Source organism: Tyto alba, unplaced genomic scaffold, assembly GCF_018691265.1.
Source record: "Tyto alba isolate M040663 unplaced genomic scaffold, T.alba_DEE_v4.0 Super-Scaffold_9, whole genome shotgun sequence".
Lineage (NCBI taxonomy): Eukaryota > Metazoa > Chordata > Aves > Strigiformes > Tytonidae > Tyto > Tyto alba.
In genome coordinates, this window is record NW_024881330.1 from 23,568,688 (window position 1) to 23,581,639 (window position 12,952).

At 38.6% G+C, this 12,952-nt stretch overlaps 1 protein-coding gene across 1 annotated transcript; it reads left to right on the forward strand.

Annotated features, from left to right (window-relative positions):
• The first annotated feature begins 8,009 nt into the window (after positions 1 to 8,009).
• Positions 8,010 to 12,018, forward strand: FBXO43 (F-box protein 43). The gene is made up of 4 exons (XM_009966804.2): positions 8,010 to 9,487; positions 10,402 to 10,501; positions 11,496 to 11,681; positions 11,770 to 12,018. The coding sequence occupies exons 1-4, from the start codon at positions 8,010 to 8,012 to the stop codon at positions 12,016 to 12,018; spliced, it is 2,013 nt and encodes a 670-aa protein (XP_009965106.1).
• The last annotated feature ends 934 nt before the right edge of the window (positions 12,019 to 12,952 follow it).

Sequence of the window (12,952 nt, forward strand, 5' to 3'; positions counted from 1 at the left end):
GCGCGCCGGCGGGGGCGGGGCCTGGGCCGCCGCCGCCGTCAGGGGCTAACGGGAGCGTGAGCCTGTGGCGGGAACCGTGTGGGGGCCCCGCCGCACCGGCACCGGGGCCCCGGCCCGACCTCCTCCCCGCTGAATAATTCGGTTGAGAAAGTAATAAATATTTCGTTATCGCTGTTAACCGCTTTGAAAGAAAAGAAAAAAAAAAAAGTGCAGGTGGCATTTTTTTAATATATACACTTTCATATGAATAGCAGCGCCAGTTTCCTAAGAGGAAAGCGGGCAGCTGCATGGTTAAATAAAATAAGAACCAACGTACTCGGTATTTTTATTTGGCTGTACCCGACCTGCTGTACATACACGGGAAAAAGAATACCCGGTGCCGGGTCTGGTCAATGGCTGCGGAGTTTTAAACTGCCGAGGTGTTTACATTTGTAGAGGTAAAGAAAAGGCATCAGTGATTTTTTTTTACTTGTTTTTGAAGATTCGGTGTTTTAATAACGAAGAATGCACAATCGTTATACCAAAGAGTACCTAAATAGAAACAGTTGCAGTGTGCATCCTGATGTTCTTTATAGCTTTACGCACCTAAAGGTCCTTTCCTTTTTCAGAGGCGTTTTACCTAACATTCATGGATAAACCCCACGTTTCGGTATTTTAATCTTGTGGGTGTGGTATGGTATGTGCACGTATTAAACCGAATTTACAAGCCGCGATACCACATATTGTAAGCGTAAAGTCGAGTACTGAAAGAAGCTCGGGTGATGGCGTGGGTGCCCGTGGGCGCCGATCCACGGAGCGCTGCGGCGGCTCTCCCGGCCACCGCCTACACCCCACGGGCGGGTTTTTATTTTGGGTCTGAGATCGGCATTTTGTCGAATTAGCTATCTTTGCTTTGTTCCTGGCAAGCTCCGTTTAACAAGTACTGTGCTTTGCGAGCATGCTAATTTAATTGACTTAATCATTCAAAAGGTTCAATAGTTTAAGGAAAGGTATTTCTTTTTCTGTTTCCGAATACTTAATAAATAATTGTTTTCCAAGCAACCAAACGCATTGATACGTATGAGGTTTTATCAGTTGTAATGTACGTTCTCGTAGTAGCAAATGTGTAGTAATGATGTTCTCGTAGTAGCAACTCACCTTCATACATGAACTATATCTTATATAAAATAAATCTGAGGAATAATAAATAGTTGCAGTTTGTATTTAAGTTAAAAGTAACGAAAATACAGTAATGATTTTAGACAACTCACCTGTTTCTCTGTACTGCAGCATATAAATAATGCTAAATATAATTATTGGGGTGCCAGAATAAAGCAAATGCGAGAAAAACGGTATGTGAAAAGCAGAGCTATTCATCCCGATTCTGACTTCCCCGTGGCATATATGCGTCCTCTCCTCCCCCACGGTCTTCGGAGGTGCGGGTATGAATCAAGAGTTTGAAGCAGAGGAGCAAAAAAAGCCTGAACCCTACCTTTCCTGGTAAATGCACGCTAAGTAATTACCATCTCATAAATAAAAAAATAAAACCCAACTGATATTATTTCCCCAGGCTCGTTTTGTATTTTAAAATGCGTTTGTCAGACCAATAATTTTAGAAGGACTTACTAATAATACTGCCATGAAAAAGCAAGTTAATTCTGTGAAAACGAGGTCTCCGTTATTAAGAAAGAAAACTTATAATTGCTTGTTTATTGGCATCTTTTAACTGTTCCCTTGGAAAAAGAGGATGTTTTACCGGATCTTAAAGCTTCGATTACTTTAGCCGTTTCTGATAAATCCCGCCTCCTTCGAGAGGAGCGCTTTAACAGTAAAACCCCATTCTGACGGGCTGATGAACGCTAGCCCTAAAGATGCTCCTTGGACTTAGAGTAGGAGAGGATTGGGACTATGGGGGTGATCTCCACGGTCCCGTAAAATGAAACAGCTCCTAGGGAACTGGTAGGAAAGCGTGAGGAAAGGCTTGTGGGGCGAGGTGGGGAGGTGCGGGGGTCATTTTCAGATGGGAAGGAAATGCAGTCGTAGCCGAGCACAGCGTGAGTCTATTGCAGGCTGCCTTACCTCATTTTGTTTGTTTAGAAGCAATATGCTCAGTTTTTTTTTTGTTTGTTTGTTTGTTTTTTTGTTGTTGTTGGTTTTTTGGTTGGTTGTTTTGTTTTTTTTTTTTTAATTGTTTGTTTGCGATGCTTTTTGTTAATTTTTTTTTTTTTTTGGTGTGGTGGTTCTGTATATTGCATTAAATGCTACAGTTACAACTTGTTACATTTCTTGGATATTTTTGATCCAAGTCACATAAGTCCATCCGGGTTTGAGTGAAACAGAATTTGCAGCTGCTGTGTCCCACTTGAAGGAGCTAGCAAGCCGCTAATTTCAGAGAAAAGGTAATTTATTTTATAAATGAACACAACTATTAAAAATAATGTCTTCTGGTTCGTTTGCAGTAGATGATAAAAGGAAGGGGAAGATACCCCAAGAGCCTTTATCTTTTTATCCGCAACTGTTACCTTGCAGTCACATATTCTTTACCTAAAAACGTCACAGTTACCCCCGGTTTTGGACAGGTTCGCATTTCCTCAGGCCCCCCTCATCCTGCCAGCTGCCGCTGCCCCCTGCCCACCCACCGGGGCGGCTGTGAAAGGCTGGAGGAGTTGCCAAAGGGGAAGGCTGCAAACTTGCCAGACCTCACCTACAGGAACTAGGTTATGTCATTTCAGCATTTCTTTAAATGTAGGTGTTGCTTTTACAGTCACATACAATGATTTTACATCTCACCTTCAGATCTGACATTGATCTGGTAGAGGTAGGAAACTGGAAGTGTAATCGGAGAAATAACCAGAAAAATTAGAGATAACCTGGGGTGTTATATTAGTGAGGTGAAGGAAAACAATACCCAGCAGAAGGAGAACACAACGATTATTTATTTGGCCTTTCCTATAGTCCTGTGTGGCAAGTGCCTGCTTCCCCCTGGGGCGGCTGCTCTAAGGTCATCCCCCACCTGTTTGAAGCCAGCAAGTAGGTGAGTGTGTGTAGCCCCATGTTATCCTTACCAAGCTCAGGAAAAACAGGCACCTGAGTATTCTTATATATATATATATATATATATACAGATTAACTAAAACCAAAGCAAAAATTAGGTGACATCACAGGACATCTCCCACTCAATTGACAGGTGATTTAAAGGAGATGGCACTTGACAAACGCTCTGTGATCGTTTTGTTCCTGGGCCGTCGGGTGCAAACATACTCGTTAACTCTAATTAATTAGCACCCTTGTAACTCCAGCTTGAAGGCTGTGGTGCACATAAGATTCATTATCTGTAAAAAACCGTTGGCTGAGCCGTGATTGCCTAGCGCCTCCGGAGCCGCCCCTCAGCCCTAACGCCCCCTGGCAGGGAGCTGAGGGGGCTCTCACAGAGGCGGGAAAGCTTCGCCCTCAGGCACCTGAGAAGAAGCGGAGCGGGGGAGGAACGACGCAGGGGTGTTTTTAATGGTGGGCTGGGGCCGCAGGGCTGAAGCGTAAACCGTGAGGAGAAAGGCGACCTGGAGGAGCGGAATTTCCCATTCGGCGGAGCCGGCCCCCTCAAGCTCCCAGCCTGCCCTCGCCCCAAGGCGGCGCCGCTCCGCCGAGGGCCGCAGCGCGGCGGGGGCTGGGGAGGCGGCGCGGCAGCGGTTGGTAAGGGCGGGTAGTTCAAATCCAAGCGAGGGAAAGCAGCGGCGGCCGCACGCGAGGAGCCGGTGTGTGGGTGGAGAGAAGCGAAGCGGCTCCTCGCTAAGGGCAACGGGCCGCAGAGCCGGGCGGCGAGCTGCTGAGGCGGCAGGATTCCCGTTCTCTCCAGCCAGCTGGGGGGGGAGGTTCCTCGCCTTCACCCCTTCCCAGGGAGCCCCGCCGACCGCCTCAGCTACACTCGGACCTCTAGGCTCTCTTTCCTGTGCCCAGCCATTTGCCAGATGAGGGTGGAGCTGTTGCTTTGCTCGGGTCTGGCATCCCAGGTGACCGAGAGACCCTCCAGTAGAGGGGTCTCTAGTTAGCCGTCAATTATCCTCCTCTCTGGCTAATTAGATGTTGAAGTGAACGCATATATAGGCGAACTGAGAACAGTGTCTTAGCTGGGTAACGTTTCTCTTACTCCTCTCTTTTTTCTCTCTTCATCCTTTCTCACTTTAGGTTGTCAGTAGGGGTAAATAATACTTCGAATACAACACCTTTGCTTTGGAAGATCTCGAGTTGCTTCACAAACTAGGGTAAGTTACTCACTTCTTACAGGTAGGACTTAGTTATGCCACCTTCAATATTAAATACCTATGAAGGTACTAATGACTTCTCTGGTTTTAGATCTAGGTCCTCAGAGAGCAGAGCCTTCAGATAGTCAGTTTTACTGCAGGTATGATATCTGTTTAAATAACAGGGGAAATAGTTTTGTATCAACAAAACTTTGCCTTTATTTGTTTTGTTAACGACGGTGGATAGTGACAAAGACAGAAAACATCTTGTTGGAGGCATAAATATTCTCTGTGTGTTACTGGGGAATGTAAATTAGTATCAGGAACAAGTGTGACTGTCCTAAAACTCATGTCTAAATTATAGGCGCCAGGTACATTGCCCTCTGGTAGCCAATATTTTTATGTCTTCAGGACACTTTGTAAGACTAAACTTGTCAGAAATTATTCCTTGTCTAAATATCTGATTCCTGTTCTTAATTTAGTTTGGGTTGCTGAATATAAAATATTTTGTTCTGTAAACTGCCACAAAGTTTGCAATTGACTTGTAAATCAATTTGAGAATTACAAAATTAATGATAGATATGAGAAAAGAGCACAAGAATCTGCACTTAGCAGATATGGATTTTATTCCTTCCTTTGTAACTGACTTGCTATGTGACTAGCCTTCCCTGCATTTCTGCTTTATGATGTCCAAAACAAGGTTAACAATACTTTCAGAAATTACTTCAAGATCCCCAAATGAAAAGGGCTTGATGTTATATATCAAATCTAATAGATGAAACTTTTTTCCTGATAAAAAAGTGCCTATAAAACACTAGACAAGTCATAAGTGGTTTTGTTAGGCATCCTTGATGAAAGTAAGCAGCATCATGAGATGTTCAACACCTCTTGAAAGGCTTTCCCTTCTGTGCTGTATTTGTAAAATGAGACCTTGTGTTAAATTAAATCTTAAAAGTAATACGTTTTGAAAAGAAAAAAGAACGTGTATACAAACCTGAGGTGTATACAGGGATTTGCTGTGAAGAAGTATAATGGACCTTGTTTACTCAGTGGCTTCCCTATAGTTTTTAAAAGTTATTCTCTCAAAAGCAATATAGTAAGCTCACAGGCTCCCCCCGATGGATGTTGGCATATTTACAGCACATTTTTGGCTTTTGAGTTCTCAACGTTCCCTTAACTCCACTATTCTGATCTTCCCCACAGCTATAAAAGTTTTCTATGATTTTTTTAAATGTTACTTGAAACACAGGTTTTCTTAAACTATTTTATACTGTAATTTTTAAATTTCCTTTACTCTCAGTTGTTCATAAGATTAGATAATTTCTCCTATGGAATGTCTGAGAATGAAACTGTAAGTGTGAGTTTTCCTTTTGCTGTTTCTTCATCATGCTGCCTGAACGTTAAGCTTTTAAACCTGCAAGCCTGGGCAATTTTGTTAAATGTGTGGTTAGTTTGACTGTGTTTAAGGGAAATATTAATATTTAAAGGTAAGTTTGGGTATGTGATTTTTTTTTTTTTTTTTTTTTGTGGTGGGTTTGAGATTTTGAATAGCTGTCTCTAAATAACATTCAAAGTTTAAATCTCTGTCCATCAACATTTTTGGTAGGAATATTTCCTGACAATGTTTTCTAACTAATTGCAATTCACCAAAATTCAGACAGAAATGAAACATCTATTCTTTTTGTAAAATACTCAAAGATAATGCCTATTGTTACTACAGGTCTCTTTTAGATCTTCCTGTTACAAAAAGAAAAGCTATGCTGATGTGGTCCTCTGGTCAGTGTGAATAGTCAACTGGAGAGTAGCAGTGCACTGCACAGGGACTCTTCATACCTTTTTCCTACCTCTTTAAAGTTATTTTCTGGTTCAAGACAGAGAGTTTTCAGCCTACTGCCTAAAATGTTGAAAAGTGATGCCAGATGGAACACTAGACATTGTTTGGTGTTAGTCCTGCACTGCCAAGGAAGTTATCCCTAGTTCATCTAATAACTAGCTTTAAGCTATGCCCTCATGTTTCCTTTTGCGCTGTCACTTATTTGACCAAGTAAAAACAGGGAATAAGGAAAAAGCAGTGAGGGAAGACAAATGTGAAAGTGAGGTACCTGTAGAGGTAAACGAGAGAGGGAAAGGAAGCAGGCCAAACATCAGTGTTTGTTGTCTTACTGGAATTATTTTCACATACATTTCTTTCCTGGAAGAATTTTTCACAATTATGTGGATGGGTTTTTTGTTTGTTTTAATTCAATTCTATTTCACACTGATATTATCATGATTCTATAGGCCTTTATGCCAACTTCTCACAATCTGTCTGTTGTTTAATATCCTGTTCCTTTAGAACTTCTGTATGTTGTCTCTTCACAGTAGAAAACAAAACAAAGCACTATATATTGCAACAATCTTATAAAGTGCCTTCAGTATGGGTCAAAAAAATGCTAATTAAATGACATGAGATAATTGAAGAATAGTTCCCCTCATCCCCTTTCCACAGGCAATTTTAGTTCCCATTGTTTGTATTTGGTTGCTTAGGGCTTGACTAAGTCAGGACTATAGAGATATTAGCAATGTCTTGGTATTTGGTTTTAAGTCACCTTTAAAGATTCTTATTTTAATCTGTTCTGAATATTCAACTGCTATTTCTGGGCTTTGTGCTCCAAAGCACCAGTTCTAGAGGCCAGTGACATCCCAGTAAAAGGTGCTGATTCAAACTTTGAAGGTCTTGCAACGTTGATGTGAACTATTATGGGTTTTGTGAGAATAGTCCTCATACTGGCATTATTCATAACATCTTTTATGCAGTTACTGTGTTTTGTGTGTAGAAAGCAGTGACCTATTGCCACTTCTGTTAGTCTGGAGAAACTCTGCTATGCATGAATGGCAAAAAAGTACACCTGTATTCTTACATCTCCTATTTAAATGGGTACATCAGCCACTTGTAACTTTTCTAGGAAAATATATAGTAGCTCTTAAAAGTTTATACTTCCTAAGTTTAAAAGAATCTTTCTATGTACGTGGTGAGAGGATGTCTATCATGTCCCTACATGGTGAGAGGTCAGTCCATCTGTTTCTTTAAAGTGTAAAGCTTCAGAAGAACATTCAGTTTACCCACAGACCTGAGCAAAAACAGAGAGCTTCTTTACACAATAACATTCAAAAGTTAAGGCAGATAAGAATGCACTGTTCACTTTGTAACTAGAGGTCAAATTTTACTCCCCTCCAGGGACTGTAATGATTTAAATAATAGGGAGATCCATTGACTTGTGACTTCATGATTAATCCTCTAATTTTTTCTTAAGGAGAAAATGTCTTTTGTCTAAACTCATCTATTACCAGAGCTTCTGCTAGCACTTCGGGACTGAACTGATAGTGGTTGGTTGAACCAATAACACAGTGCTAATAAAAACCATGGTCCTATTGGAACAAGAGGGAGTTCTGTCACTGACTTCAGCACAAATGAGACTTTAGTTGCTGTGTTGCTTATTTGAAGTTTTTCCTTGAATGAGGATTAGCGGATCAATTAGCTAACTGGATGTATGTTTTAATTTGCCTCATTTGTGGTATACTATGCATTTTAATCACTCTTTCTAACAGTCTACTTGACTGTAATTTATCTTTGTGCTCATGTATAAGCACGGTTTCTACTAAGATTAAAATATTTTTGTCACAGCTGCTAGCTTGATAGACTTATACAAGACTTTCTAACTAATCTGAGGGTATTTTGGTGATTACTTTTATCATTTGTTTCAGAAACAGCACTAGCATCTTCATTTACAAAGTCCAAGTGCCAAGCTGAAGATGTCAGACAGTCATTCAGTAATGTTCAATATTCTTAAAAGAAATAGATTAACATCTCCCAGCAGCAATTTTAAATACTCCAATTTTAAAGACACATGTTGCACTCCAGTATTTCTGGACAGCAGATGCAATGAGTCAGTAAAAGATCCTGATGTAGAACATAAACTTGTTACACTCAGTCCTTCTTTATCATTGCCACAAGAGCATTCTGAGCACATTCATCAAAATGCCCTCTTTCCTGTGTCATCTATTGAAAATGAAATGAATGCTATCTCCTTATCAGAAAGAAGAGAAGCAAATAGAAGTACAGATTTTTTTGAAACTCCTAAAGTGGGTAGAAAAGGCTCCTCACTACGCAGGAGGCTGCTTTTATCTAAGACTGTTTCAGCTGACACAACTGTAGGATGCTGTGAAAGACAAGCTACTGCTTCAGGAAGCAGCAAGAAAAAAATATTCTCTTGTGTTTTGAGCTTTGATGAAAAACTTTCACAAACTGCTTCAGATTTTCCACAAGATAAAAGTTACAAACCTCTGACAACTAACACTTCAAAAACTGAGGACTCTAATCCCGATTGCCCAAAACGGAGACTTTCCTTTTCACAGCAAAGGACTTCCACACTAGATGAGTCCAAATGTAAGGACCCCTTACTGCTAGAATCAGAATGTTTATCTCCGATTCAATGTAAAGATGTTATTGTTAGTAATGTTAATGAATTCAGTGAAAGTGTCCTTATGAGTGTTAGTGATGAATTGCTTAGGACTCCTACTTACAGTGTGTTACCTGAGGCCAATGAGGGTAAGTTCCTGACTTCTATCAACAGTCTTGTAGAGAACTTTAACTTTCAACTATGTGATATAAACTCTCCCTCTGCTAAGCTGGCAAGTTACCCAGATCTTTCAACACCTGAAGATAGTGGATATAATTCACTTCATTTGGACAAATCGGGAGACTCATTGTCTGATCATGAGAGATCTTTCCAAGAGTTCTTCCAAAAACATAAAGAAGGTTCCAAAAGTCTGGATAGTAAAAGAAAGACAAGAAAACTTGAACGAGTTAGGAGGTTATCCACTCTTCGAGAACAGGGCTCACAGTCAGAGACGGAAGATCATCATGGCAGTCCTTCTACTTCAGCATGTATGTTAACAGAAGAAAGAAGCTTTGCCAGTGAAGACCGTGTGTTAGTTTTAGAAAAACAGCCTAATGGAGACCTAGTTGTAAGTCACAGAGATCTCTCAAGAACTCCAGCTCTGAAAATGGTTCATGAAATTTGCTCACAAAGACAAAGATCAGACCAAAATCAAATATCCAAGAATATTGATGGAACAGAAATATTTGCATTAGAACACGTTCTTGCTGGACTTATTGGCAAGAAAATGGGCCTTGAAAAATTAGATATTTTAACAGAATTAAAACACAGAAATTTAAAACATGTTCTTGCTATAGTTTTAGATGCTTTGACAGTGGAGAGTCTATGCAGGTAGGTACTACTTTTTTTTAAAAAATTTTCTCCTTCCCCAGAAAAGGGGAAAATATGCATTTCTGCAAAAAAATTGGTACACCTTCTGGAATAGTGGGTGCTGTCAACAGAATTTGTTTGTTTCTGAGAAAATTTAAAAATTATGTTAACTTCAACCAAGTGGCTCTTTCTGTGTAGTTCTAAAAATATGTTGTATGGGGGAATTAAAAAGCAAAACAAACAAAAAAACAAACATGGGAATTAATAAGTAAACTTAAAATTTACAAGTATAGTGGCTTAGTTTTAAAATATATTAAAAATTTATTTAAGCCTAGAAAGTGGTTTCTTCTCATTACAAGTTCCCCAATAACGCATAGTACTCAAAACACATTTTCTAGATTTTTCTTGTGTATTTAATTTCCTCAGTTATTCCTAAGCATGACAGTGCTCAAATAATTTTGGTTCATGAGTAATGTTCTAGATTTAAAATCAATTAATAGAAGCTGTCGCTTTTTTCAGAGAAATCAAGAGTATTGTGTGTGTTATTAGTTACAAAGGGAATGGGAGAATAGGTGGAAGTAGGAGGGCATGGGTGTTTTCAGAACATTTAACACAAAAATATGACTTCAGAAATAAGCTCGGTAAGTTGCTTATATGGAAAGAAACTTAATTTTGTAAGTCAAAGATATGCTGTGTTATTTTTATTGCAGTTGTTCCCTAGATTCTTCTATTATTCTATACAGCGGTATGTAAGAGTAAGTAAAATCTGTGTTTCATAACCATACGGTGAGCTAGTGTATGGCAGTAGTCTGTAAAATGACCAATAGTGTATGAAATCACGCAAAAATCTTTAAAAGGTAGTCTTAATATCATGACTTCTGTACTACTTGGTAAAAACATGAAAGTGGATAATCTTTTTCATTAATTTGTTCCAGCATTTGGAAAGTAAGCAAAAGCTGGCGTGAAATCATTGTACAAGATAAAAGTGCAGATATGAGAAGAAAGTTGTACATAAAACACCTGAAAGAAGCTGGGGTAAGGTTTGTCTCAAAGGTAATATATTTTTCAAGTGTTAAAGAAGACAGGTTAGGGGAAAGAGAAAACCTCTTGTAAAGCCACAGAAAGGTATCTGATAGACACAGTTGCAACCTGAGTATGTGAAGGATTCTAACTGGAGAATGGAATGTTTTGTCTTGCTTTTCAACTGTCCACAGTTTTGAGTCCTAGTTTTTCAACCATGTGAGACTTTCCTTTTTTCTTTCTTTCCTCCCCCTTCTTTCTTCTTGAGAATCCTGTAGGATTGCTTCCTCGACTGATTCTGGCTTTAGATCTTAAATGTTGTACACACCTTTGTGCCATGTTGTTCCTCATTTTCCAGTTCTCTCTAGTCTGCAGTGCTGTAGGACCCACTCTGGACTACTTCCTGATTATTTTCAGGGCTGTTTGTGGCTAACCTTCATGGTGTACTTGTGAACATCAGAAGGAGATATAGAAGTTTAAGGGGTATCTAGAAAAGTAAGCATATTAATACCAGTATATTTTTTTCAGATCCTTCATATGTGTATGCACTCACACTTCTGTGTAACCTTGTTTTAATTGTGACAAAATTTGTGTTTGCTATTTCCGTGCTTGCTATTCAGATGTGTCCTAATTCAGAGACATTAGGACCAGTAGAGAGTGCTAAAAGAAAACAGTTGTTTGGTTGGTTGTTTTTTTGTTGTGTTTTTTTTTGGTTTTTTTTGTTTTTTTTTTTTTACCCTGCTCATGGGACTTTGTTTTTAATGGTTCCTGTCTCTTGTTCCCTTACTAAATACAAACATTTAATGGGAAATACATACACTACACATAATTTCCTTTTCTAATGTGTTGTTGCATAAGAAAAACAAAAACAAGTCAAACAGCTGCAAATCTCAAATGAAATAGAACCCTAATTTACTTCCTTTTGTGTTTCTGGTGCATGTTTGGTGTTGTGTGTTTTTTGTTTGTTTTTTTGTTTTTTTTTTCCCCTTCTCTTTATAAACTTTAACAGGACTATTTCTTGAAAGCTGAAGATGCTGCCACAAGACTTAATGTTCTCAATAGATCTGCTTTAAGGCCAGTTCAAGCTCAAGCCAGAACTCCTGTAGTCCAAACACCACCTTTACATACTGAACTTACACCCAGGAGATGCAGTTCTGTTCCCCATTCAACTAGCAGACAGGAAGAATACATAAAAGTAGGTAGCTAAAAAACTCCTCACTTTCAGTTTTTAGAAAATTTTCATTTACAAGAACTAAGTAGCTTTTCTCTCCCTCTTGCTACAGGTTGCTAAAAGTCTGTTCACTGATGAAGCTCTAAAACCCTGTCCAAGATGTCAATATCCTGCTAAATATCAATTGGTAAAGAAACGGGGTCTATGTAGCAGAGAGGCATGTGCATTTGAGTTCTGTATTTTATGTCTGCATGCTTTCCATGGGTCAAAAGAATGTAACAGTTTATCTGCAAAACGTAAGAACAAAATAGATGCTCCTCCAGGAAGCACCCAAAGCAAAAGAAATTTAAAAAGACTCTAAATTTGTAAGGCTTGTAAGTCCTTACATTTAATTCCTTTTCCCTTTCTCCTAAACTCATGATCTTGTTCGTATTTGTCCTAAATATATGCATTTTGAAAGTCTCAGTCAATGTGTTTTTGCTGACTTATCAAGATAACTTCTCATGTATATATCTTAATTTAGCATATTTTTGTTTTTGAAAAAAGTGAACATTTTAAAATATTTTATGTCTTGTTTTACCTGTTGTGTAGTAGCTAGGCACTTACTAACATCTTGGTTTTTAAATAAAGTATCTTAAATGTAGTCTTCAATATCTAGCTTACAGCACCTCATAGATGTTTAAAAATGTGATTCTTGTCTTAATGACAAATTAAAATTATTTAAAAAAATATTTTTAATGAGATTTATTTATTCTTAAAGATATTTTTAAAACACTTACTGTAATTTAAAGTAAAGCATTAGGTACATATGCAAAAAATACTTTTACCTATATAAATGATGATACCTCAAACAATATATTTGTTGTCTGAATTTTACATTAAAATAATTATTTTATTGTTCTCTTAGCCTCTGTAAAGCAAGTCAATAGAATAGTAATTTCTAAATCAAGCTGTTGCTGTGTGGATATTCTATTGCACTGTTTTTTACAGAGTTTTTGTCTTTACTTAAATCTTCAGGTGATACAGTATATATTCACATATTTAAATATGCTGTTGCATTACCCTTGTTGTTGTGAGTTTACCGTCATGCTTAGTTTGACTTTATTTCAGCTCGCAGATACTAGATCATCTTCATACTTCTGCTTGAATTAAATGATTATCTACTGCTAGAAATCATCCTTTCTCTATCTGTAGATTTAATCAAGGGCATTCACTGATTTTGCTCTTCAACTAAATACACTGATCCTCTACAGAAAAATAACTCAGTCTGCCTCTTGGACCTCTAATGATTTTTT